The sequence below is a fragment of the Salvelinus fontinalis genome, chromosome 24 (assembly GCF_029448725.1).
Source record: "Salvelinus fontinalis isolate EN_2023a chromosome 24, ASM2944872v1, whole genome shotgun sequence".
In the NCBI taxonomy this organism is placed as follows: domain Eukaryota; kingdom Metazoa; phylum Chordata; class Actinopteri; order Salmoniformes; family Salmonidae; genus Salvelinus; species Salvelinus fontinalis.
Genome location: NC_074688.1, coordinates 4259023 through 4282034, shown reverse-complemented (window position 1 = coordinate 4282034; position 23012 = coordinate 4259023). Strand labels below are relative to the sequence as shown.

Sequence of the window (23012 nt, the reverse complement as noted above, 5' to 3'; positions counted from 1 at the left end):
CTTTCCGAATGTACCGTACATACAAATACATATACAAATACACAGATCAGCAGAATAAACTTGATAAATAGCATTAAGGTATCTTCATGATGACATATAGTAAATTTGAGAAATCTTTCAATTTGAGAAATCTTTGGTGCATTTAAAGCCTACAAAAATAGGGGTCTAAAAAATAGACATCTGGATAGAAAGATTGTCATTGAATTTAGGAATATATACACTGCTCAAAAAAATAAAGGGAACACTTAAACAACACAATCTAACTCCAAATCAATCACACTTCTGTGAAATCAAACTGTCCACTTAGGAAGCAACACTGATTGACAATATATTTCACATGCTGTTGTGCAAATGGAATAGACAAAAGGTGGAAATTATAGGCAATTAGCAAGACACCCCCAATAAAGGAGTGGTTCTGCTGTTGGTGACCACAGACCACTTCTCAGTTCCTATGCTTCCTGGCTGATGTTTTGGTCACTTTTGAATGCTGGCGGTGTTCTCACTCTAGTGGTAGCATGAGACGGAGTCTACAACCCACACAAGTGGCTCAGGTAGTGCAGCTCATCCAGTATGGCACATCAATGCGAGCTGTGGCAAGAAGGTTTGCTGTGTCTGTCAGCGTAGTGTCCAGAGCATGGAGGCGCTACCAGGAGACAGGCCAGTACATCAGGAGACGTGGAGGAGGCCGTAGGAGGGCAAAAACCCAGCAGCAGGACCGCTACCTCCGCCTTTGTGCAAGGAGGAGCAGGAGGAGCACTGCCAGAGCCCTGCAAAATGACCTCCAGCAGGCCACAAATGTGCATGTGTCTGCTCAAACAGTCAGAAACAGACTCCATGAGGGTGGTATGAGGGCCCGACGTCCACATGTGGGGGTTGTGCTTACAGCCCAACACCGTGCAGGACATTTGGCATTTGCCAGAGAACACCAAGATTGGCAAATTCGCCACTGGCGCCCTGTGCTCTTCACAGATGAAAGCAGGTTCACACTGAGCACATGAGCACATGTGACAGACGTGACAGAGTCTGGAGATGCTGTGGAGAACGTTCTGCTACCTGCAACATCCTCCAGCATGACCGGTTTGGTGGTGGGTCAGTCATGGTGTGGGGTGACATTTCTTTGGGGGGCCGCACAGCCCTCCATGTGCTCGCCAGAGGTAGCCTGACTGCCATTAGGTACCGAGACGAGATCCTCAGACCCCTTGTGAGACCATATGCTGGTGCGGTTGGCCCTGGGTTCCTCCTAATGCAAGACAATGCTAGACCTCATGTGGCTGGAGTGTGTCAGCAGTTCCTGCAAGAGGAAGGCATTGATGCTATGGACTGGCCCGCCCGTTCCCCAGACCTGAATCCAATTGAGCACGTCTGGGACATCATGTCTCGCTCCATCCACCAACGCCACGTTGCACCACAGACTGTCCAGGAGTTGGCGGATGCTTTAGTCCAGGTCTGGGAGGAGATCCCTCAGGAGACCATCCGCCACCTCATCAGGAGCATGCCCAGGCGTTGTAGGGAAGTCATACAGGCACGTGGAGGCCACACACACTACTGAGCCTAATTTTTACTTGTTTTAAGGACATTACATCAAAGTTGGATCAGCCTGTAGTGTGGTTTTCCACTTTAATTTTGAGTGTGACTCCAAATCCAGACCTTCATGGGTTGATAAATTTGATTTACATTGATCATTTTTGTGTGATTTTGTTGTCAGCACATTCAACTATGTAAAGAAAAAAGTATTTCATATGAATATTTCATTCATTCAGATCTAGGATGTGTTATTTTAGTGTTCCCTTTATTTTTTTGAGCAGTGTATATATACATAAGCATTCAAAATACAGCACAGCCATATAATCTACATGTAGGAACCTCTGTAATCCTAAGGGATGGTAAAAAGCCTTTTACAGTAAGAGTGGCATATTAGAAAGCAATTGAAGTATTTAGAAAAAGGCTTTATTTTGTTCTTTAGAGAATACTTCCAGTTGCCTTACGTGTGTGTGTGTGTGCATAAGTACATGTGTTTGTTAACATGCATAAGTATGTGTGTGTGTGTGTTTTTGTTTTAGTCATTTAGCAGACGCTCTTATCCAGAGCGACTTACAGTAGAGTGCATACATTTTACATACTGAGACAAGGATATCCCTACCGGCCAAACCCTCCCTAACCCAGACGACGCTATGCCAATTGTGCGTTGCCCCACGGACCTCCCGGTTGCGGCCGGCTGCGACAGAGCCTGGGCGCGAACCCAGCCCAGCCTGGGCACGAACCCAGAGAATCTGGTGGCGCAGCATGTAGCCCTAGACCACTGCTCCACCCGGGAGGCCCTAGATGTGTGGGGAAAGTACAGCTGACTGGAGCATGGTTCTCTAAAGGGGTTTTAGTCTGCACTTTTCAACTTTGTTGAAACACTCACCTGGTCCCTTTTATTCATATCATTTGTAATACATCGTTTGGTTAATATGCACTTTTATTTTCACATGAAATATGAAAGCTGACCTTGTGATCCAAGACACCCACCTGTAATTGTTGGCATTGTCTCTCAACTGAGGTGTGAATAGATCATTGGTCATGTTAAACTTGTTTCACACCTTTACTTGACAACTTAAATAGCCGAGTGTTGATTAACAACTTGCAGGCATCTCTATCATTGTCTGACTTAATACTATTTGGGACTCCTTAACATATATTTAAAGATGCAATAAGTCAGTTTTTTCAAAATGTTTACACCAACATTTGTGTGATATCCGTAGTTGGATAAATGAAAGGTCATGATTTATTTGCTTAATTTTGGATAGCCTATACATCTCCTTAAAAAAAAATCTATAGAATTTCCCCCACCAAAAAGTCAGATTTGTCCGGTATACTACATAAACTAAAGATACCTGTGTTCATTTTAGGAGAAAAATGCAGTTATGCTTTTTTTCAAAGGTTTAAGAACTAGCCCCGCCTTAATGATACACAGTCTGAATTTCTGCTCCCAATAGTTGGAGCGACTGTTCCACTGTCAGTGTTGAAGGTTACCTCGTGCGTAGTGGGTAAACGGAGCGAGGAGGAGACGGATATTTCGCTGCTCTCACACATAGGCTACACGCCACCAAAGAGGCTGAATTAAGATAGCCTGAATCTTAAGTCAAATATTTAAGTAAAAAAAAAAGAGCTTGAGTAGGATATTATAAAACCATGTTTTTGTGAAGCGCGTTCATCAGACCATATGGTAGTGCCTTTGGTGGCACAACTTCTCCTTTGCTTCTGAACAGCCAGAGTCGATAAACAATTTGAGAACCTTGAGCAAAATGTTCAAGCCCAACAGAGGATATCAAAAGCGGTGAATTTGGATATCGTTGGATTTAAAAGACGGATCCCTATAAGAGCAGTGACTCAATCAAACTTATGGCGTGAAGGTAAGAGCATATCTTGCTCTGACACCTAAACACAGGTATAATTCTCATGAAATTGACACGGTGTCCACATTTAAGAGTAGACATAGGCTACCCGATGCCTGCACTATGAAGGAAAGTGTAGACTAGATCCAGTTGCTTAATTAAAGTGATATTTCAAGATCATAATATAGTTATTCGTTTTTTTTGCATGTAGTGAATGATTCACCCACTTAAGTTTTCAATTAGTAACCATTTGCGCACGCCTCAATTTTATAAATTGATTAGGTATTGAGTAATTTATTCTGTTAGACCATATGCTGTATGGCAGTGCTCATTTCATGATCAACTCAATTATGTGCTCCAGGCTATAACGTTTCACGCGTGTATTTGCATGCGTGCCTACGTGCGTTATTATGCGTGTGCTTTTGCGAGCGTGCCTGCATGCATAAATATGTATGAGTCCGCTTGCTTAAGTTTGTGGTGTGTGTGTGTGCATACGTGCGTGCCTGCGAGCGAGCGCGTGTGTGTGTGTGTTTGTTTGTTTGAAATGCTCTCTGCATCAATTTTTGTAGATTTAGGGATACTTTCTGTGTAATATGTCCCAGGTATAATACAGCATGAAAAGGTTGCCTGTTGGTCTTCTTCAAAGGCCTCGATGAAAGGGCAAAGCAAACGGATGAGTTGTACACGCACTCACCACTAGTAAGCCATTTAAAGACTTATTGAATGTTTATGGTCTGCTCTGCTCCATAGATGGATATCGTTGGATTTGTGTTTGTGATCCTATGAAGGAACTGCCTGTTCTTCTCATGCAGCTTCTTGTTCCTATAAACAGACTCTGAGAACAGCAGCACCATATTTAGTATTTCTTAAATGTATTGCCTTAGCATATAAAATATTGGTGTATACATTATACAGTAGGATATATCTAAATCAATGCGGGTTATACATGTAAGGGGTTGTGTTTTGACTATACTCTATACTATACAATTTTTGTATTTGTATTTATTATCTACTAGCCAAGGCAGCATCTACTCTTTCTGGGGTCCAGCAAAATGAAAGCAGTTGTATCATTTACAATACATTTCACAACACCGTAGGTGTGTGCCCTCAGGCCGCTACTCTACAACCACATATCTACAACACAAAATCCATGTGCACATGTGTGTAAGTGCGTATGTTATCGTGTGTGTATGCATGTGGCTGTGCCTGTGTGTGTGTGTCTCTTCAGTCCCCACTGGTCCATAAGGTCTATTTTTTTATCTGTTTAAAAATAAATCTGATTTAGCTAAAGCAGTGCTAAAACATCGTTTTGTCTCACACAAGTCAATTATTAGATGAGAAATGAAAAATAAGGTGTGATCCACAGGCGGCATTTGTACCCTTGACCAAAGATGACAATGACAATGATGATAACAATTGTTATTTTCATCGTTGCTCATTTTAATAATGAACTTTTTTCAGCACAAAATGCCGACAGGCTTTTGGGTACATATTTAAAACAATTACACAATTACCGAGAAATACCAATTAGCCTGAATGGTGCCAAAAAATGTAAATGACTCAATACTCTCCAACTGCAGAGGAACATCCTTAAATGCAAACGGCGGAGAGACGGGAGTAAACGTACACACTGTGTGCTATAATTATTTAAGCCACAAAAAATAACAACCATTATTGCATCTGGATTGCGGTGATTTTTGGTCTTATCAAGCTATGTTATGCTACATTTATGATTATTTCTGTTTGTGCTGTCCATTGCCTTGCTTACTGGCAGGTCAGAAGCTTATAGCTCCATACCATCTCAATATGATCCTCTTAGCTCTCTGGTTACTCTGTACTGTATCTCACTCTTGTGCTGCTGATGGCAATCCAAGCTGCTGAAATTACCCTATAGATCCCAAACTCGGTCCTTGCCGAAAAAGCTTGATGAGCTTGATGAGTTGGTTATTTGAATCAGCTGTGTAGTGCAAGGGAAAATACCAGGGGGGCAGGACTGAGTTTCGGACACCCTGCGTATAGATGGCCTACCCTAGCTGTTTCTGAACGAGAATGTTCTACTTCTTAGAACCAATCTGGCTTTGTTTACATGCTTGAGTCATGGCTGGTTTGTTTGGAGGTAGACTGTAGGCTTCAGCAGATGTCCCCCTGACAGATAGCTAGCTGTCTCCCATTATTTATGAAGACCTCCATTGAATAGTTGAGACATCAACACACTTGTACTGTAGTCTGCCAATACACCATGGCTTATGTTTGCATACCTTCAGTTTCGATAACAACAACCTTCAAATAATTAACACGTTAAAGGCATAGTTTTCTGGTGTGGTAGTCATTATGTGACATTGAAAGCTCATTGCATTGGGGTTTTCACATATCAACCATTTAATTGTTTTGGAATTGGAATTTGGAACCAACAACTAGAATGATATTCCCACTTCGGGTCCCTTTTTCCGAGTGTGTCAACCGTCGGACATTTCTTGTGAGCAATAACCACTGAAAGGAAAGGAGATGGAGGAGGCAATTAAGTCCAAAAACCTATAAAAGATATGGGCCACTTATGATGGTGCAGATTACAGTCTTCTGGTGTATCTGGTCATTAAGGGGCTGTCGATGTCAACATAATGGAGGGGCGTAAAAGTGTCTGACCAGGAATGAGCATGTTATGTATTTTACGGCATGTGTTATATGTTCAGGCAAACCAGGGTTCAAATAGCATTTGTTTTCTTCCAAATTCAAAGTGTTTGATTGTCTGGAGTGCCAGTTGGGCAGGATTTGCACTTTTAGGACATATTCCATTGGTTCGATTGTGCCAGGCAAGCTCAATCAAGCACAGCTCAATTATTTTATAGAAAACGAATGTTATTTGAACCCAGGTCTGATGTACAGTATCCCTAGTATTTGCTGCTTCCAAAATACCATCTACTAGATACTGTCTGGATAACACCCCTTCTTATTGAAACGTTTTGCCTACTCCTCACGTCCTCTCTCGTCTCCTTCTCTAAACTCATTGGAGGAGAAGGTCAGAGGGGAGGGACGTCTGTCTTTCTCGTCCAATGGGTTTTGAGAAGGAGACGAGGAGAGAAGAGAGAGGATGCGAGGAGTATGCAATTGAGATCTTCCCATGATAACCTTCCCTACTGTGCAAATGCCTGTGTAAATCTTCAGTTGGCCCTTAGTCCCTTTGAACTCTTCTCCTAAGCTGATCGAAACGTCCTACATCTGGCGTCACACACTTGATTGAGATGTTTCCTGACAAACCTTATTTAAACAAATGGTCCACGGTGAAATCCTCGCCTTATCGTAAGCAAGCAGTCTTGGTTATTTTGGGTGCTTAGAAGCGGAGATCCTTTCTCCCCCTCTATCTCGCTCTCATCCACTGCAGGATTAGGAAGAGACAATGCTCCCCTGGGAGACGTTTTGCTCCTTTAGTCACAGTCAGGCTAAATTGTCAAAGCTCTCTCCACACACATATGCACACACGCGTGCGCACAACCATGCACACAGGCATACGCACACATTCATGTGGATATCCTCTATGGTTACTTCTGCGTGGCAAGATGAAGTATCACAGGTACAGTAGTGGTGCGTGGGTAAAATCACCAGGGAAGCCAAGCCAGGAGAAAATTCCATATTGCAACCTACAGTGTGTGTTGTGATAATTGTGTTGTTTGTTCTATAACCTGTTAGTTCATATGCTGTGACACCATTATATATAGAGTTGAAGTCGGAAGTTTAAATACACTTAGGTTGGAGTCATTAAAACTCGTTTTTCAACCACTCCACAAATTTCTTGTTAACAAACCATAATTATGGCAAGTCGGTTAGGACATCTACTTTGTGCATGACACAAGTAATATTTCCAACAATTGTTTACAGACATATTCTTTCACTTATAATTCACTGTATCACAATTCCAGTGGGTCAGAAGTTTACATACACTAAGTTGACTGTGCCTTTAAACAGCTTGGAACATTCCAGAAAATAATGTCATGGCTTCTGATAGGCTAATTGACATAATTTGAGTCAATTGGAGGTGTACCTGTGGATGTATTTCAAGGCCTACCTTCAAACTCAGTGCCTTTTTGCTTGACATCATGGGAAAATAAAAATAAATCAGCCAAGACCTCAGAAAAACATTGTAGACCTCCACAGGTCTGGTTCATCCTTGGGAGCAATTTCCAAACACCTGAAGGTACCAGGTTCATCTGTACAAACAATAGTACGCGAGTATAAACACCGTGGGACCACGCAGCCGTCATACCGCTCAGGAAGGAGACGCATTCTGTCTCCTAGAGATGAACGTACAGGTGCGAAAAAAGTGCAAATCAATCCCAGAACAACATCAAAGGACCTTGTGAAGATGCTGGAGGAAACAGGTACAAAAGTATCTATATCCACAGTAAAACGAGTCCTATATCGACATAACCTGAAAGGCCGCTCGGCAAGGAATAATCCACTGCTCCAAAACTGCCATAAATAAGCCAGACTCCGGTTTGCAACTGCACATGGGGACAAAGATTGTACTTTTTGGAGAAATGTCCTCTGGTCTGATGAAACAAAAATAGAACTGTTTGGCCATAATGACCATTGTTATGTTTGGAGGAAAAAGGGTGATGCTTGCAAGCCGAAGAACACCATCCCAACCGGGAAGCACGGGGGGTGGCAGCATCATGTTGTGGGGGTGCTTTGCTGCAGGAGGGACTGGTGCACTTCACAAAATAGATGGCATCATGAGGGAGGAAAATTATGTGGATGTATTGAAGCAACATCTCAAGACATCAGTCAGGAAGTTAAAGCTTGGTCGCAAATGGGTCTTCCAAATAGATAATGACCCCAAGCATACTTTCAAAGTTGTGGCAAAATGGCTTAAGGACATCAAAGTCAAGGTATTGGAGTGGCCATCACAAAGCCCTGACCTCAATCATATAGAAAATGTGTGGGCAGAACTGAAAAAGTGTGTGCGAGCAAGGAGGACTACAAACCTGACTCAGTTACACCAGCTCTGTCAGGAGGAATGTGCCAAAATTCACCCAACTTATTGTGGGAAGCTTGTGGAAGGGTACCCGAAAAGTTTGACCCAAGGTAAACAATTTTAAGGCAATCCAACCAAATACTAATTGAGTGTATGTAAACTTCTGACCCACTGGGAATATGATGAAATAAATAAAAGCTGAAATACATCATTCTCTCTACCTTTATTCTGGCATTTGATATTCTTAAAATAAAGTGGTGATCCTAACTGACCTAAGACAGGGAATATTTACTAGGATTAAATTCAGGAATTGTGAAAAACTGAGTTTAAATGTATTTGGCTAAGGTGTATGTAAACTTCTGACTTCAACTGTATATGCCAGTGCACAGGTAAAAGATGTACAAAAAGATACACGTTCGGCTCCACAAGGAACTACCTACAGGTTCGAGACAACGATTGTCCAAATGACTGACTATTGTGCACAGATAGACAACGAGAGGGGGAAGAAAGGAAGAGAGAAAGAGAGAAGAGAAGTGCTTGAGAGACATGAAATCTCTCAACAATTATCTCGGTGCGCGACATGTTCAGTCAAAGGACCATTAACTGTGAACGTGGTACTAGATCTGGGCTGGTCCCTTTAGACATTTAGTCAGAAATACTAGCTTTAGATAAAGCCTTGGCGCAAACAGATGTTTGGGGACATTGACAAACCTAGGGAACAACATTGACACAGCGTTGAAGTGCAGAACCTCTCTTTTTGTGATTGTAGTCGAGAAACGTTTCAAGAAGATCTAAATGTTAGACTACACAGTGTGGCTTAGAGTGTGTATAGTTTAAATAGCTTTTGAATTGCAGTTTGGAATTTTTCCCCAAACTGGTCCAAAACCTTACTGTATAACCTTTACTGTGGGCTTTGATACAGTAATGGTCCAATCAAATATGTTCTTACTAAAGGTTTACATCTGGAAATAGCATGTACCCATTTTTAACATAACGGGCATTCATTCATTAAAAGGTTTAGTGTTGTTAAATCAATAATATCTCTGTAATTACTTCTGTGTGTGATTCATAGTCTCTATAGGCTCTCCTTTCATCATTTTGTCCTTGTTCTCGCTCGGATTGAACCGTCCTACACACAGTTTGAGTTTCAAGTTTCAAGTTTTAACGTCACATGGACAGGTACAGTGAAATGCCTTTCTTGCAAACTCAAAACCCAACAATGTAATAATCAATAACAATGTAATACTATAAGAAAACCACACGAGAAATAAGAAGAAATATAAAGAACACAATAAGTAAGTAGGACAGGGTAGGGCTGACCCCATTTAGTCGACTGGTCGACACATGATTTGCGCCTGTCTCAGTGGTCTAACCCATTGCGGAGGCCATTGGGATGGCACAGTCCATCACTCTAAGACGTGATACTGAAATTGTATGTGGTTATATTATGTACAAATAATGGTGCAACACTAATGAATCTATTGTTGTTTTAGAACACATGTGCTTTCTCCCACGTTGGAGACGGTCGCTGTCCACGGTTCTGAAACAGTCTTCAGTGCGTCGTAGAATTGGCACCTTCCCTACGTTGCTATGTGCATGATATCAAAGTTAACCAGCATATTGGGATAGAGAACAACGCGGCGGAGGCAGCAGCAGCAGAGACGAGGAAACAGCCCTTGCCTTAGCCAAGAAAATTGAGGAGAGTGGAAACCCCAACTTAATTAGATCTATAATCAATAGCCTAACTGTTAAATGTGCCTGGCTTTATAAAGCATCCATATATATCTACAGAAATCAGACAGATCCTGCTTCTGTTGCCTGTTTGAGTGTTTGTTTAAAAGCCTACTGATTCCGTGAGCACCAAGCCTTGTGCATCGGAAGAATGTCAAATAAAGCATTTTCACAGATTCGGTTGTTTTTAAAGGCTTTACAATATTTTCCCCCCATTAGAACAGTTGATTAAGTGTTGTTTACACTGTTCCAAACAGTATCGTTTTTTTTGTAATCTCACAGCACCTGTTTGTCACGCATAATATGCACGCAGCTCTCGCTCCTATACCCTCCTTTTTCTTCATCTCCCTCTTATTGTTATTATTACAAATATTATTATGATCCTCATTGTAATAATAAGTAATGTCGTTATCATTATTGCATTTTTTATAGTAGCCTTTTATAACCACCATCGAGCTATAGGCCTAAGAGCGCGCCCTGTTTAGTCTTAATAGCGTAACTTCCTTAGGCCTATATTTCAAAAATATAGCCTACTGTATCTATCAATCAATCAACCAATCATTAATTAGTTCATGCCATCACACAGCATATGAGACATTCATGTTTTGAAATGCAATGAAGCATTTTCGTTTTAAAATTAAATAACAAATGGAGCTTTGAATAATTTGCCCGAACAAGAAATAAACCTCAATTCGCGAATGCGTGCAACTGTTTTTAGTCTGCTGTAATAAAGGCTTTATATATTTATAAAGGTACACTTATTTATTTAGTGTTGTTTACATTGTTCCAAATGGTCAGAAAAAAATCTAATATTGTAATCTAACAGGATGTCACGCCCTGGCCTTAGTTATCTTTGTTTTCTTTATTATTTTAGTTCAGGGTGTGACATGGGGGATGTATGTGTTTTGTATTGTCTAGGGTTTTTTGTATGTTTATGGGGCAGTGTCTAGTCTAGGTGTATGTATGTCTATGGTTGCCTAGATTGGTTCTCAATTAGAGACAGCTGTCTATCGTTGTCTCTGATTGGGAACCATATTTAGGCAGCCATATTCATTAGGTAGTTCGTGGGTAATTGTCTATGTGTAGTGTTTAGTGTCAGCACTATTTGTTATATAGCTTCACATTCGTTTGTTGTTTTGTATAGTTTGTCAAGTGTTCTTCGTCTTCATTAATTAAATATGTATTCATTTCACGCTGCGCCTTGGTCCTCCTCTCTTCAATGTTACGACGATTGTGACAGAATCACCCACCAACAAAGGACCAAGCAGCGTGATAAAAGGCAGCAGCAGCGATCGCAGGACTCATGGATTTGTGAGGAAATTCTGGACGGCGGAGGACCCTGGGCACAATCTGGAGATCTCGTGAAGAGCTGGAGGCAGCTAAAGCCGAGAGGCGGTGGTATGAGGAGGCAGCACGGAAGCGTGGCTGGAAGCCAGAGAGGCAGCCCCCCCCCCCACGCCCTGGCCTTAGTTATCTTTGTTTTCTTTATTATTTTTGTTAGGTCAGGGTGTGACATGGGGGATGTATGTGTTTTGTATTGTCTAGGGGATTTTGTATGTTTATGGGACAGTGTCTAGTCTAGGTGTATGTATGTCTATGGTTGCCTAGATTGGTTCTCAATTAGAGACAGCTGTCTATCGTTGTCTCTGATTGGGAACCATATTTAGGCAGCCATATTCATTAGGTAGTTTGTGGGTGATTGTCTATGTGTAGTGTTTAGTGTCAGCACTATTTGTTATATAGCTTCACGTTCGTTTGTTGTTTGGTATAGTTTGTCAAGTGTTCTTCGTCTTCGTTAATTAAATATGTATTAATTTCATGCTGCGCCTTGGTCCTCCTCTCTTCCACCATACAACGATCGTGACACAGGAACTGTTTAGCAATTCCTGTAATTCCTGCAATTAACTGTAATTCCTGCAATTAATTCCTGCAATTCCTGTAATTCCTGCAATTAACTGTCACGCAATGCTTGCTCCTATACCCTCCTTTATCTGGATCTCCAGTAGTTTCCACAACTAAGTCAAATGTCTTCCATAGATCTGACTTCCCCTTTCCCTCCTGAGCAACCAGTAAACATTTTCCCATTTCGAGTTTCTTTGTCACATCGTCCGCATCCATTTTGCTGTCACGTGTTACTGTGTTCGGAGTTTGTTATAACCAATTTATTGATGTGATTGTGATAGGCTGTAGGTCCGGCCCTATTGAACACATGCTTACATGTTTCACGTAAAGAGAGCAAGGGGTTGGGGGAATAGGGCATTTTTTTCCTAAACAAATTAGGGATTTGTAGGCATTCTGTGTAAGAAACTATATGGCTGAATGTACGTTGCAGACAGTGCAAGAAACACTTGCTGTGCCATGGTGCCTTTTTCGCCAACAGTAGGGAAGAGAGCGAGACAACGTGCACCAGTCACACAGGCACTCAATGTCATTTGTTTTAACTGTGTGACCATCGGGCTCTTCCTTGAGTTATTTGTGTGTCTTAATTATTTAAGCAAACAGTGTGCTTAAAGCATCAGACAAGATCAGTGCATATGTAGTTGATTTTAGTCAAACACATATATATATATATATATATATATATATATATATATATATATATATATATATATACACTGCTCAAAAAAAATAAAGGGAACACTAAAATAACACATCCTAGATCTGAATGAATGAAATATTCTTATTAAATATTTTTTTCTTTACATAGTTGAATGTGCTGACAACAAAATCACACAAAAATGATCAATGTAAATCAAATTTATCAACCCATGGAGGTCTGGATTTGGAGTCACACTCAAAATTAAAGTGGAAAACCACACTTCAGGCTGATCCAACTTTGATGTAATGTCCTTAAAACAAGTCAAAATGAGGCTCAGTAGTGTGTGTGGCCTCCACGTGCATGTATGACCTCCCTACAACGCCTGGGCATGCTCCTGATGAGGTGGCGGATGCTCTCCTGAGGGATCTCCTCCCAGACCTGGACTAAAGCATCCGCCAACTCCTGTACAGTCTGTGGTGCAACGTGGCGTTGGTGGATGGAGCGAGACATGATGTCCCAGATGTGCTCAATTGGATTCAGGTCTGGGGAACGGGCGGGCCAGTCCATAGCATCAATGCCTTCCTCTTGCAGGAACTGCTGACACACTCCAGCCACATGAGGTCTAGCATTGTCTTACATTAGGAGGAACCCAGGGCCAACCGCACCAGCATATGGTCTCACAAGGGGTCTGAGGATCTCATCTCGGTACCTAATGGCAGGCAGGCTACCTCTGGCGAGCACATAGAGGGCTGTGCGGCCCCCCAAAGAAATGTCACCCCACACCATGACTGACCCACCGCCAAACCGGTCATGCTGGAGGATGTTGCAGGCAGCAGAACGTTCTCCATGGCGTCTCCAGACTCTGTCACGTCTGTCACGTGCTCAGTGTGAACCTGCTTTCATCTGTGAAGAGCACAGGGCGCCAGTGGCGAATTTGTCAATCTTGGTGTTCTCTGGCAAATGCCAAACGTCCTGCACAGTGTTGGGCTGTAAGCACAACCCCCACCTGTGGACGTCGGGCCCTCATACCACCCTCATGGAGTCTGTTTCTGACCGTTTGAGCAGACACATGCACATTTGTGGCCTGCTGGAGGTCATTTTGCAGGGCTCTGGCAGTGCTCCACCTGCTCCTCCTTGTACAAAGGCGGAGGTAGCGGTCCTGCTGCTGCGTTGTTGCCCTCCTACAGCCTCCTCCACGTCTCCTGATGTACTGGCCTGTCTCCTGGTAGCGCCTCCATGCTCTGGACACTACGCTGACAGACACAGCAAACCTTCTTGCCACAGCTCGCATTGATGTGCCATCCTGGATGAGCTGCACTACCTGAGCCACTTGTGTGGGTTGTAGACTCCGTCTCATGCTACCACTAGAGTGAAAGCACCGCCAGCATTCAAAAGTGACCAAAACATCAGCCAGGAAGCATAGGAACTGAGAAGTGGTCTGTGGTCACCACCTGCAGAACCACTCCTTTATTGGGGGTGTCTTGCTAATTGCCTATAATTTCCACCTTTTGTCTATTCCATTTGCACAACAGCATGTGAAATTTATTGTCAATCAGTGTTGCTTCCTAAGTGGACAGTTTGATTTCACAGAAGTGTGATTGACTTGGAGTTACATTGTGTTGTTTAAGTGTTCCCTTTATTTTTTTGAGCAGTATATATATATGGAAAAATAAGATTAAACAAAAACAGGATGACTCTTGGCCAACCAAGATTTTTTGGTCGGGGACAGCCCTAATACAGAGTCAGTTCCAATACCATATTTACTATGTGCAGGGATACTGGAGTGATGTACTGTAAGTAAATATGTATAGGGGTAAGATGACTAGCCAACAGGATATAAGATAAATTATACTGTTTTCTTAGCTAGCTAAGTTGTTTACCTGTTGCTAGGCAGTTGCTAGGGACATTCCTGGAAGAAGCTAGCTAGCTAACAAGGAGTGTCTAGTTGGCAGAAGAGAAGAAGGGACAAAGAAGGGACAAAGTGGGACAAAATAAGGACAGAAGAAAAGGGAAAGGGGGGAAAGGGGACATTAAGGTGAAGCAGTCCTCTAAAGACACAAAAGACAATAATACAAGAAACAACACTTCTATTGCCTCTCCCTCTACGATACGCACTTCCGGGTTGGAGCGAGTAGTTGCATTCCGCTTTGCTCCACAGGTAGTATTACATTTCATTTCATTACAGTACAACAGTTTGATTTGTTTGATCTTAGCTGGCTACATAGCCGTCTTTGTATCCAAGATAATTGTGTAGTCTAGAGTAATTGTCGAGGTTACCTAGCCAGTTAGAGGGTACCTAGCCAGCTACACTTTCAAACAAAGTCAACAACGCAGCCACTGCTAGCTAGCCTATTTCACCAGCCAGCAGTACTATATCATTTTAGTCAATAAGATTTTTTGCAACGTAAGCTTAACTTTCTGAACATTCGAGACGTGTAGTCCACTTGTCATTCCAATCTCCTTTGCATTAGCGTAGCCTCTTCTGTAGCCTGTCAACTATGTGTCTGTCTATCCCTGTTCTCTCCTCTCTGCACAGACCATACAAACGCTTCACACCGCGTGGCCGCTGCTACTCTAACCTGGTGGTCCCAGCGCGCACGACCCACGTGGAGTTCCAGGTCTCAGGCAGCCTCTGGAACTGCCGATCTGCGGCCAACAAGGCAGAGTTCATCTCAGCCTATGCTTCCCTCCAGTCCCTCGACTTCTTGGCACTGACGGAAACATGGATTACCACTGATAACACTGCTACTCCTACTGCTCTCTCCTCGTCTGCCCACGTGTTCTCGCACACCCCGAGAGCTTCTGGTCAGCGGGGTGGTGGCACTGGGATCCTCATCTCTCCCAAGTGGACATTCTCTCTTTCTCCCCTGACCCATCTGTCTATCGCCTCCTTTGAATTCCATGCTGTCACAGTTACCAGCCCTTTCAAGCTTAACATCCTTATCATTTATCGCCCACCAGGTTCCCTTGGAGAGTTCATCAATGAGCTTGACGCCCTGATAAGTTCCTTTCCTGAGGATGGCTCACCTCTCACAGTTCTGGGTGACTTTAACCTCCCCACGTCTACCTTTGACTCATTCCTCTCTGCCTCCTTCTTTCCACTCCTCTCCTCTTTTGACCTCACCCTCTCACCTTCCCCCCCTACTCACAAGGCAGGCAATACGCTTGACCTCATCTTTACTAGATGCTGTTCTTCCACTAATCTCATTGCAACTCCCCTCCAAGTCTCCGACCACTACCTTGTATCCTTTTCCCTCTCGCTCTCATCCAACACTTCCCACACTGCCCCTACTCGGATGGTATCGCGCCGTCCCAACCTTCGCTCTCTCTCCCCCGCTACTCTCTCCTCTTCCATCCTATCATCTCTTCCCTCTGCTCAAACCTTCTCCAACCTATCTCCTGATTCTGCCTCCTCAACCCTCCTCTCCTCCCTTTCTGCATCCTTTGACTCTCTATGTCCCCTATCCTCCAGGCCGGCTCGGTCCTCCCCTCCTGCTCCGTGGCTCGACGACTCATTGCGAGCTCACAGAACAGGGCTCCGGGCAGCCGAGCGGAAATGGAGGAAAACTCGCCTCCCTGCGGACCTGGCATCCTTTCACTCCCTCCTCTCTACATTCTCCTCTTCTGTCTCTGCTGCTAAAGCCAATTTCTACCACTCTAAATTCCAAGCATCTGCCTCTAACCCTAGGAAGCTCTTTGCCACCTTCTCCTCCCTCCTGAATCCTCCTCCCCCTCCTCCCCCCTCCTCCCTCTCTGCTGATAACTTCGTCAACCATTTTGAAAAGAAGGTCGACGACATCCGATCCTCGTTTGCTAAGTCAAACGACACCGCTGGTTCTGCTCACACTGCCCTACCCTGTGCTTTGACCTCTTTCTCCCCTCTCTCTCCAGATGAAATCTCGCGTCTTGTGACGGCCGGCCGCCCAACAACCTGCCCGCTTGACCCTATCCCCTCCTCTCTTCTCCAGACCATTTCCGGAGACCTTCTCCCTTACCTCACCTCGCTCATCAACTCATCCTTGACCGCTGGCTACGTCCCTTCCGTCTTCAAGAGAGCGAGAGTTGCACCCCTTCTGAAAAAACCTACACTCGATCCCTCCGATGTCAACAACTACAGACCAGTATCCCTTCTTTCTTTTCTCTCCAAAACTCTTGAACGTGCCGTCCTTGGCCAGCTCTCCTGCTATCTCTCTCAGAATGACCTTCTTGATCCAAATCAGTCAGGTTTCAAGACTAGTCATTCAACTGAGACTGCTCTTCTCTGTGTCACGGAGGCGCTCCGCACTGCTAAAGCTAACTCTCTCTCCTCTGCTCTCATCCTTCTAGACCTATCGGCTGCCTTTGATACTGTGAACCATCAGATCCTCCTCTCCACCCTCTCCGAGCTGGGCATCTCCGGCGCGGCCCACGCTTGGATTGCGTCCTACCTGACAGGTCGCTCCTACCAGGTGGCGTGGCGAGAATCTGTCTCCGTACCACGTGCTCTCACCACTGGTGTCCCCCAGGGCTCTGTTCTAGGCCCTCTCCTATTCTCGCTATACACCAAGTCACTTGGCTCTGTCATATCCTCACATGGTCTCTCCTATCATTGCTATGCAGACGACACACAATTAATCTTCTCCTTTCCCCCCTCTGATAACCAGGTGGTGAATCGCATCTCTGCATGTCTGGCAGACATATCAGTGTGGATGACGGATCACCACCTCAAGCTGAACCTCGGCAAGACGGAGCTGCTCTTCCTCCCGGGGAAGGACTGCCCGTTCCATGATCTCGCCATCACGGTTGACAACTCCATTGTGTCCTCCTCCCAGAGTGCTAAGAACCTTGGCGTGATCCTGGACAACACCCTGTCGTTCTCAACTAACATCAAGGCGGTGACCCGTTCCTGTAGGTTCATGCTCTACAACATTCGCAGAGTACGACCCTGCCTCACACAGGAAGCGGCGCAGGTCCTAATCAAGGGACTTGTCATCTCCCGTCTGGATTACTGCAACTCGCTGTTGGCTGGGCTCCCTGCCTGTGCCATTAAACCCCTACAACTCATCCAGAACGCCGCAGCCCGTCTGGTGTTCAACTTTCCTAAGTTCTCTCACGTCACCCCGCTCCTCCGCTCTCTCCACTGGCTTCCAGTTGAAGCTCGCATCCGCTACAAGACCATGGTGCTTGCCTACGGAGCTGTGAGGGGAACGGCACCTCCGTACCTTCAGGCTCTGATCAGGCCCTACACCCAAACAAGGGCACTGCGTTCATCCACCTCTGGCCTGCTCGCCTCCCTACCTCTGAGGAAGTACAGTTCCCGCTCAGCCCAGTCAAAACTGTTCGCTGCTCTGGCATCCCAATGGTGGAACAAACTCCCTCACGACGCCAGGTCAGCGGAGTCAATCACCACCTTCCGGAGACACCTGAAACCCCACCTCTTTAAGGAATACCTAGGATAGGATAAAGTAATCCTTCTAACCCTCCCCCCCCCCCCTTAAAAGAGTTAGATGCACTATTGTAAAGTGGTTGTTCCACTGGATATCATAAGGTGAATGCACCAATTTGTAAGTCGCTCTGGATAAGAGCGTCTGCTAAATGACTTAAATGTAAATGTAATAAAGAGAGTAGCAACAGCTTGTATGTGAGTTGGTGTGTGTGTGGAGTCAGTATAAATGTAAGTGTGTATTATGTGTGAGTGAGAAGATGGAGTGCGTGTGTGTGTGTGTGAGTGTGTAGGGCCATGTGAGTGTGCATAGAGACAGTGCAAAATACTGAAATAAAAGGTCAATAAAGATACAAGGTAAACTCAGCCAGTGTAGCTATTTTGTTTAGATCTGAAAGACTACTAATGACCTTTTAGATATGAGGGACTACGCTGTTCAGTTTTTTTTGTCTTTGGTGCGACTTGTGGAGAGCACCGTGGCATCAAGCACAATTGCAAATCGGATTTTCTTCCAACATTGCAAGACAATTGAGTGAGTTTTGATGTACGGGTTGCAAGATGCAATGAATTTACCATAGAATGCTGGGTAGTTATTGAATTTGCATTGGGGAAAGTAGAAAAAACATGGCAAAGGGAAACTTTAAAAGTTAACAAAGGGAAAACCGTCTTAGAAAAGCTCCACTTTTAAAGGGAGATGTATTGTGGCAGCATGACTACATACACAAATTAAACTCTTTAGTAAAATAATAAAATTATTCACAAACCCATGGCAAACATCTCAAACAGGTTGAAGGCAACATTAAATACATGTATGTCATTCTCTGTTGCTAGCTGCTTCAGCTAGGGCTTTACCTACAAGCATGAGCTTCACCTGGGCCTCCTATGCAGACAGCTGAGTAGGAAAGTAGGCAAAGAACCCCACCAGAGACATGGCTTGTTGTTAGGAAAGAGCATCCCCACAACCTAATGAGGCAGTTGGAGGCTTGTTAACGTCCCCTTTCTCTTCTTCCTCCAACAGGCAGATGCTTCCCACATTACTTTATTTGAGTAGCTAGTTGCTAACATCAGTAGAACAACTACCTGGCTTCTGTTCTATTCTGATAGCATGTCTGGGCATGCCTAAAGTTAGGATTGTTTTTAGAAGGTTATTGGTTTATGGATGGACATGTCATCTGAGTCAGTTCAACTGGTGTGAACTTTGATTGTTGTCTTCTTGCACCCATCTGGAGGTTCGTAAATATTTCGTTGGTAGGATTCTATCAAATGTGCAGGCCTTTTTTTCCTATATTGTCTTCTCACAAATATGGTCAAAATACAATTTTAACTGTCAGTGTTTTGGAAGGTTTACTGGCCTTTACTGGGCACACTTTGTGTCAATCGTGAGTAATGTGAAGCATTCCATGTGAGCATTTTTCTTCCTCGTTTGCAGCATTCACCGATGTTAGCAACTCGAACAGGGTAAACAAACAATTGCCCCGGCTGTAAAATATGTGACGTGCAAATCTCTTCCCGTAAACATTTCATCGGGGGATGAAGTGCTACTTGGCGTTCAACATATCAAAGGGAGGTTTGTCGATGTTACGCAAACTGTCATTTTAATCACCCCCTCAAACATAGCCTTAAACAGTTCCTCGCCCATCTCTGACCACCCGTACACAGGAATACCTCTTGGATCCGAAATCAATTCGTTAGCCACACGCTTCTGGACCTTGGAAGAGGGTCATTGAAATTGCAGATCGCACTTTAGTTGGAGCCTGAGAAATGCTGAATTATTATCGCCGTCCTTGTGGATATCGGGGCCCCCACTGTTTTAGAAAATGTCACGGGGAATTAATTTTGTATCTGGAACAGCTATTCTATTATTTTATTAACTCAATCCATTCTCTCTTTTTCAACATTTTTCGTTTAACATTTTTTTTTTAATCTGGGAAAAGTTCCAAACAGAAATAGATTCACATTTAGAGGGCAAGGATGGTAATTATTCTTAGGGATGTAACTATTGAAGGAAATAATTGCAGTAAGGAGATAAAGAAGGAAATAAAGGGAAGAGACACTGTAAGTGCTACTGTATGCAGGCCAGGGAGGGCTTTCTCTTCTCTGCGCAGTAGAGGTACAATAACCCTGCTTAGAAAATGGCTAAATAATGACTACCTACCCAAAGCATGTCAGTAGGTAGTCAGACGGAGGCAAAATGGGTATATAATGACTATCTAGGACAAGGGCGGACTGGAACCAGAAATCAACCCGGGCATTTCTAACACACCGGACCATTTTATTACTTGAGGCCCCCACACCGTTCAATTTTTTTCATTCTGCTGAGAAAAAAAAAGCTCAGCCCATATGGCATTTTCCCTAACTGCCCTGCAGCCAAACCGTTTCTGTGAAAAAAGACTGCGCTCTGTGTTTGTTTATGCTGTACTGTGAACTTCAAATGTGCATGGGTCAAAGTGTGCGGAGGCTTCCCTCTCCACATTACCTACAATACTTATGTGTCAGTAGGTACTTGGACCGTGACAACAGATGCCAATCGAGGGTTCACAGCCTGTAATTGGCTAGTTGCCATCAATGATTTCGACCAAGCATCAAAGAGGCCTACGGCAGATAGAAAACAAATTAAAAAATAGCTGCTATCACCGAATAAGATCAAACACTTTTACTCCAGATTGACAGAGGGGGTATCTACTGGAGGTTTCTCCCAGTCTCAGACACTTGTATTCCACACACACACACACACACACACACACACACACACACACACACACACACACACACACACACACACACACACACACACACACCCAGCCAGCCAGCCAGCCAATCATCTTCCATCTAACCTTCAGTCAGCTGTGGTGCTATGGGAGAATGACGTAGGCTATGCAGGGCGTATTGATGCTTGTGGCTAGATGGGGGTTGCTGAGTGTTCATCCAGGTCTGCACTTCAGGGCAGGTCACCTGCTCATGGATGATGGAAGTGATGGTTATAAGGTCAGCTTATGATTGGATATGGAGTCATTTGATGTCATACAATGCCAGAGAGAAGACACTAATAACCTCTCAGTGAGCTGGCAGACAGGGAGATAATAGGCTATTGTGTAATGTGTGTTTCTTATAAAGGTTTTCAGCAATACAGTTCAATAGAATGTATGATATTGTATCTCTGTGGTTTCCAGCCTGTGTATTTTAATCATTCTGTAAATCCATGGATTGTCAATAGTCATATCTGACTTGGTTTATTCATTTGAGCTCCTAGTGGAGCATAAGGCCTCAATATCTGGTTATATCTTGACACAATACAAACTCCACTAGTTTCACCTGTACGACCTGCAGGAGTATCCCTCTGACTTAGCACACCCCGAGCTCGATGTGTATCTGAAACTTTGTATACGATTGGGAGATAGGAGCAACGGCTAGCTATCTCGCATCTTGGGATAAAGCGTACGTGATGCACAGCAGGTGTACGGATAAGGCTGGTACAGCCCCAGTGAGCACTGCAAGGACAACCAGTTCCAACACAAGCTTTCAGGACAGCAGTGAGAACAATCTCACATAAATAAAGAATTGGAGCGGGCAATAAATGAGCTCAGACAGCACAGGGCATCTGCAGGGTAAAGGCACAGGCCTGTGTCCCCGAGGCAATGCTTTCAGATAGGCAGGAGGCAGGAGGCAGGAGCACGTGACAAAGGGAGCGAGAGAGGGGAGATAGAAAACCCCTAAAGAAAGTTCCTCGTGTACAGTGCACACCGTCGTAGACACAGACGGCATTCACAGAGACACGAATGCACGCACATGCACACACACTCGCCAAAAGAACGCAGACACACGCATAGAGAGAGAGAGATAAAGACAATCATGTAAATGCGCAATCATCAATAATGTATTTTAGCTGACACACACACACACACACACAAACACATGGCTCTTGTAATTAAAGCTGAATATGTAAATTCTCTCCCTTTTTTTCTTTGTGTCCATTTCAGGGCCCGTTCTCGGCCTTCGTCACTCACAGCTAATGGATGTCCTCACACAGTATGCCTACAATGAGAGTTTCTGGGACAATGAGAATGGGAGCTTCAATGACACAGAGAGTGGGCAGAAGCACCCGTACAATTACTATGCCATGCTCCTGACGCTGCTCATCCTCGTCATCGTCTTTGGCAATGTGTTGGTGTGCATGGCCGTGTCCAGGGAGAAGGCCCTCCAGTCCACCACCAATTACCTGATCGTCAGCCTGGCCGTGGCTGACCTGCTGGTGGCCACCTTGGTTATGCCCTGGGTGGTCTACCTGGAGGTAGGTTACCTACATACCTACACATGCTCTTTCACTGGCAGAAAGGCTTGAAGCTGAAGATACAGTGTGTTTTTTATTTAACCCCTACCTGGAGGTAGGCTACCTGTGCAGCCAGGCACCTTTGTCATTTCCTGAAAGGCTTAAAGGTGCAGTGTAGTTTACTTTTCCATGAAGTTGCACAGCAAATTGCGTACATAATCATCGCTGAAGCAATACACACACAAACAACGGGTTGTTTGATTACACGTATGCCAATCAGGGTTCCTTTTACCCTTCCTCTTTGATTTTGCCCTTGCATTGACCCTCCCACTCAGTCCTCCAAAATGAAAACAAACCATTAGGGCTACATTGTTGATCTGAAAAAGAATACATTCAAAGTACTTCTTTATTAATGGTCTGGTGTCTTTCGTTGACGCATTTAGTATTATGCAAACAGAAGCCTAATTGTTTTGACAAGAAATTGTAAATGAAAGGATAAAGGAAATATATAAGTATATATAATATATAGTATATATATAATATTTAAGTGCTGGAACAATGTGAATGCAATGTGTGTCTGTTTTCATTGTATCTTCTTCATATAACTGGTTAAAGATATTCATTTTAACTAAATTAATTCTAAATACATTTAAATATATATTTAGAAAAATGTACTTCATGGCTTTAAAGTGCAGGAGAAATAGTAG

General features: G+C 43.8%; 1 protein-coding gene across 5 annotated transcripts in view; it reads left to right on the top strand.

The window, feature by feature from the left end:
• The first annotated feature begins 2972 nt into the window (after positions 1-2972).
• The window catches only part of drd2a (dopamine receptor D2a), a 33980-nt gene continuing 13940 nt past the window's right edge, over positions 2973-23012 (top strand). For 3 of the 5 annotated variants that reach the window (XM_055879438.1, XM_055879437.1, XM_055879436.1), the window contains exons 1-2: positions 2974-3395; positions 22016-22326. In XM_055879438.1, the coding sequence (XP_055735413.1) occupies positions 22048-22326 (279 nt within the window). In that variant the 5' untranslated portion in view covers positions 2974-3395; positions 22016-22047. Of the gene's footprint in view, positions 3431-22015; positions 22327-23012 lie in introns of all 5 variants that reach the window. The other 2 variants (XM_055879434.1, XM_055879435.1) reach the window with 2 other exon arrangements.